Source organism: Penaeus chinensis, chromosome 4 (genome assembly GCF_019202785.1).
Source record: "Penaeus chinensis breed Huanghai No. 1 chromosome 4, ASM1920278v2, whole genome shotgun sequence".
Classification (NCBI taxonomy): Eukaryota; Metazoa; Arthropoda; class Malacostraca; order Decapoda; family Penaeidae; genus Penaeus; species Penaeus chinensis.
In genome coordinates this window covers 8,665,031-8,670,030 of record NC_061822.1, presented here as the reverse complement: position 1 = coordinate 8,670,030, position 5,000 = coordinate 8,665,031, and the positions used below count along the sequence as shown (strand labels likewise).

Here is a 5,000-nt window from a genome sequence, read left to right as displayed (position 1 = left end):
ACACACACCTATTTATTTATCTATCTGTCTATCTTTCGCTCTCTCACTTTCTATGTAATACATAATATATATATATATATATATATATATATATATATATATATGTGTGTGTGTGTGTGTGTGTGTGTGTATGTGTGTGTGTGTGTGTAGAGTTACTTCATAATGGAACTGCAACTTGGTATTCTCATAAAAGCACTCCGCCCTTGCAGATACCACGGGAGACAGAACGAGATCTGGATCGTCGCCGAGAACTGCCGGGCGACGCACAACGGCTGAGCGAGAGAAGCGAAGGAGGACGCAGGTCAGGAACAGCGCATCATAAGGGGGAGTTGTTGTTTAGCAGCTTCTTTAAAACTTTATACGTGTAATTGTTCTCCGAGACTTTGTAATAGTTGCACGTGTGAGTTTGGGTTTATAAAATCGTTTTTTTTTTTCCATTTTGTCAGCCCTTCTTTAAGCAGTTATACTTGTAAAACACCATAATTCCAGTATTCCCGAAATCAATATTATTATGTCCTGCAGGGATCGTGTATATAACGCGACGCTTACACTGTATTTTTACATATGTTATAACAATGTGATCTAAAACAACAGTGCAGCTTCCGAGGTAATTCATGGTCAGTTTAAGTCTTTTTTTAGTTGATGAAATAAGAGTTAATCCGCAAATATTCTTCTAATTTTGAATAATTGTATCGGCGCTCTATCTTTCCTCTGTACACATCGATATATAAGCGTACTTATACATAGACACGTGTAAAAAACAGTCAGGTAATTAGTAGGTCAGTGTTTAACATCGTCCACGACAGAAACAGAAATATATGTTAATTGTTTGCCTCTGAGACTGGTATGAAGTTAGGTTTACGTCTAAAATGTAAAAGATAAAAATAATCCTTAGCGTATTCACCTTATCAGTATTAAGCTTACTTATTATGAGTATTTATAGACTAGTACCTAATACTATACTCACCCTTTTTATATACAGAGAGACTGCGCGTTTTTCTGTTAACAAAGATTACGTTTGTTCCAAGTACTAAGCCTTGTCTTTGTGAAGTCAAGTTCCTCGGACAAGTTGCTGTTTTTGAGATTCACTAATACGCTTGTTTAGGTTTACGTTTTGTTTTCATTTCTTTAAGTCAATAATTTATATACCCGCCTGTATTAATTACATATGTAGTTTGTTACTAGATTCTTTTATACTGCATAGATATTTGACGTATTGCCTTTTTTTTATATATTTGTTTATTCATTTGAAGGGAACAGTAAAATGTATCCTTTATATGTTCGAGGATAAAATGATAATGTATTTATAACACACAGGAATCTGTTACGACATTTATCATATATTATGGTATTTATCGTTAATTATGATCACACTACCATGTGTAATAACAAAACAGTTTAAAAGTTCTAATCTGTAAGTTATTATCATATTGTAATGAAATCCAAATTGGGTCAAATAAAAATAAGAATCCTTTGATTTTTTTCTTTATACTCTTAAATAAAATCTATCTTACAAGTACTTAATCCTAAATGATTTTTTTTTACATATGATATATATACATGTACCTCACTAGAAAATCTGTGGGAGAAATGACGATAGAGAGAGAGAGAGAGAGAGAGAGAGAGAGAGAGAGAGAGAGAGAGAGAGAGAGAGAGAGAGAGAGAGAGAGAGAGAGAGAGAGAGAGAGAGAGAGAGAGAGAGAGAGAGAGAGAGAGAGAGAGAGAGAGAGAGAGAGAGAAAAGGAGAGAAAAACATGAAGAGAGAAATGGGAAGGGCGTGGAGAATAATGGGATATAATGAGTCAATGAAAACGTCTCTATGGGGTGTAGCTTGTTCTCGAGTGAAGGAGGGACGACGTCGTGCCCATCGATTTTATGCTCATTCCCCTCGTGGACATTTGTACTGTCGGCTTCTGCGGGATGACAAGGATCCCTCCGCCGTGGTTGTAGGTCACGCTGTCCAGGTGACCTCGATACTGCATGGAAACGTGAGCATTGTTGGAGTTCGAAGGCTCCGTCGACGACGGACTCTTGCTTATGACAGAGAGGAAGTCGCCCCAGAGTCTCCTGGCGCTCCTGCCTCTGTACACGTGGAAGATGAAGATGAAGAAACCCTGCAGTGTATTGAAGATGCAGAAGAGGTATGAGAATAAGAGGCGACCCTTCCATATCGCCAGGATTCCGAATATCCACGTGAAGCCGAGGAGAACGAACACACAGATGGCCATACGAAGCTGGCTGATGAACAGCGACCTCTCGGACATGGTGGAATTGACCCGCGCGCGGCCGCACACGGCTCCGTAGAGGATGAGGCTAAACATTATGATGTTGATGATCATCGTCAGGACTAAAGGAGGGAGGAAAGCGTAGAGAAATCCGTCTCTTGACATCCAGCAGATCTTTGACTCTGGATGCAAGTCATCCCCGTTGTCATAAAGGCTGCTGTCACACACCAGGACGACGATGATAGGGACAACGGGCACGCCCCAGGCACTCACCGAGGCCTTCCACATGAACCTGGGGATGTAAGTGCCAACGACCTTCACGAATTTGAGGTACTGGTGGACGGCTTCCACCAGCATCCAGCCGAATGATGCAAGAATGAAGTAGTGGAGAGCAACTGCAATACTCCTGCAAAGGATTTTGTTCCACGTCTGGTTGATGCCGGCCAGGAAGATAACAATACTGCAGAAAACTGAAAAGGAGAGGTTGACTAGAATCTTGTTATCGAGAGGTCTCCGCCACTTTTTGAAGAGGAAGAATGTTGTGAATACAAGCAGCAGCCCACCGATCGAAAGACAGCATCCTATGATTGTAATGATGTCCAGGGCCAAAGCATGGTTGCCGTCAAAGTCGTCACTATCATAATTCATGAGCTGTGCAAAACACGTGAGGTGGTTGCAGTGACACACATCATGGTTTCCTCTACTTTTCCCCTTCCAGCAGCCTTGAGTAGACCATCCTCCTCTTCCGCCATTTTTGCTGAAGTCCCAGAACACGCATTTGGTGTTCTTCCTTCCGTATTTAGGAGGCTTGAAGATCAGTGTGACCGGTTGCTCCAGATTTTTCACAACCTCACCCCTGTATGTAGCTTGAATGATAGGACTACTAACAGTGTAATTTGGAAATGAGTCTCGGTCTTGGAACAGCTTTGCATTTTTAAAAACAGCAAAAGCAAGTTGAATTTTGCTTTCAGTACGTATCTTGGCTCGCATGCTTACGTGAGACATAGCCAGCTTGTATGTGAGATTGTCTGGAAGGATGATGGCCACGTCGGTGTCAGCATGGTCTGTCCTGACGCCTTTTTCGATGGTCGTTTCAACCGCTCCCCCATTCCGAGATTCGAACCCAATGATGGTGCTATTCACTTCAAGGTCAAACCGCTCAACAGTTATTAGTTTTCTTGAGGCATTTACTTTCTGATCGCCTTTGGCTTCTGGTAACTGAACTTTGAAGGTCATTTCTTCAAAGGCTTCATATAAGATACTTGAGGATAACAGCTTCTTTTGAACTGGCACAAATGTTTCATCTTTAGCTTCCATGACGTTGTTCATAGTCTGTACAATTTCTTCTAGATCAAGTTCATCCAGTTTTTCGGTCTCTTCAGAAAGAGCCTTGAAGCTTGTAGCAACAAAGTGAATGTCAACAGGCTGAAGAGTAGAACCATTCTGAGTGATACTGGACAGAGTCGTGGGAATGTCAGCTTTCTCAACAGTTGCATTGTTGTTGATTTTCCAAAGCTGCTTCGTCTTGTTCGTCGGTTCTCCCATGCAGCTGCTGGAAGGAGGCCCCCAGTAATACCCAGTGAGGAAACTTCCGAAGCATTCCCGCGTCACAGGCTCGCCTTCTTCAGTGATGCAGAGTTCTTTTGGCAGAGCAATAACGCCACCAGCAGTGTTTGGCCAGGTTAGGTTCCTCTCTTCAATGCCGTTGTCAATTGTGTTTTCGCTGAAGCATTTTGTTGTACTCCTGACACTCTGTACTACACAGCCGGAAGAGAGCTCAGAAGAGCTTGCTAATAGATCGAATAACTGAAAGACTTTCCTTTCATTTTCCTCCTTGCCTGAGAATTGCAAATTGAGATGAAAATTGTACATTATTCCACGATTCTGCTTACCAGGTAAATTACTGTAGTTGTCTATGAATGTTTTCATGGTAGCCAATCCATTGCTCACATACACTTCTTCGAACTTCTTAACAAATTCTGCAGAACAAATGTCAAAACCTTCCTCCTGCTGTGTTATATTTCTAAATGTATTGTCATGTATTGCAGGAATGTATGGCCTTTTCTCTGACATACGTACAGCAAATGTTAAACTCTTTTTCTTACGGTGCAGTAATATATTAGACTTCACTAACTGGGAAGGCATTGTCACCCACTGTTGACACTGATAATAACCTTGCACAGTTATTGGAATTGAATATTTACATCCAGGCTTACCTGATTTCTTCTCTTTTATTTCTCTACCATTGGCAAAACATCGCAGCAAAGTTGAACCACTAACCTTTTCTTCATTATCAATGCAAATGTCTCCCTCTCCTCTTTTGTACAATTGTATCTCCCTGCTTGTCCTCTCTAGACCTTTCTTCTGGCACAAAACAGTTGATTTTGTTTTCCCCTCTCCCTCTCGATCCCAGCCATGAGGAGTAAGTACAGGGTGACTCAGACTATAGTTAGTGTTTGGCAGCCAGTTGACTACATCCATAGCAAGGTCATTGTCGTTTGATAGCCATAAGGGCCTTTCTGTGGTCATCCAAACTGCACCCACACCATAATTATGAAGAAATTGTCTGAAGGCCCAATCCAAGAACCCAACACCTGGTGAAGGCAGTTCAGCACCTATATTTTCGCAAAAGCTCTCTGCTTCTGACCAGGTGTAGTTTCCTTTGTTGATATACCCTTTGAAACAGACCAAAGCGTCGCCTTTCCATGTAGTCGTTACCCATCCCATAGGACATGCTGAGCTTCCAGTTATTAGCTCTGGTACTCTATCCTGCCA

General features: G+C 41.7%; 2 protein-coding genes across 3 annotated transcripts in view; one reads left to right on the top strand and one right to left on the bottom strand.

Annotated features, from left to right (window-relative positions):
• LOC125025185 overlaps positions 1-1,474 on the top strand; it is a 24,697-nt gene extending 23,223 nt beyond the window's left edge. The window contains exon 12 of the mRNA XM_047613161.1: positions 210-1,474. Coding sequence (XP_047469117.1) covers positions 210-276 — 67 coding nt within the window. The 3' untranslated portion in view covers positions 277-1,474. The remainder of the gene's footprint in view (positions 1-209) is intronic.
• The window catches only part of LOC125047492, a 15,868-nt gene continuing 11,303 nt past the window's right edge, over positions 436-5,000 (bottom strand). For both annotated transcript variants that reach the window (XM_047645733.1, XM_047645726.1), the window contains exon 6: positions 436-5,000. This exon is cut by the window's right edge and continues 1,170 nt beyond it. In XM_047645733.1, the coding sequence (XP_047501689.1) occupies positions 1,818-5,000 (3,183 nt within the window). In that variant the 3' untranslated portion in view covers positions 436-1,817.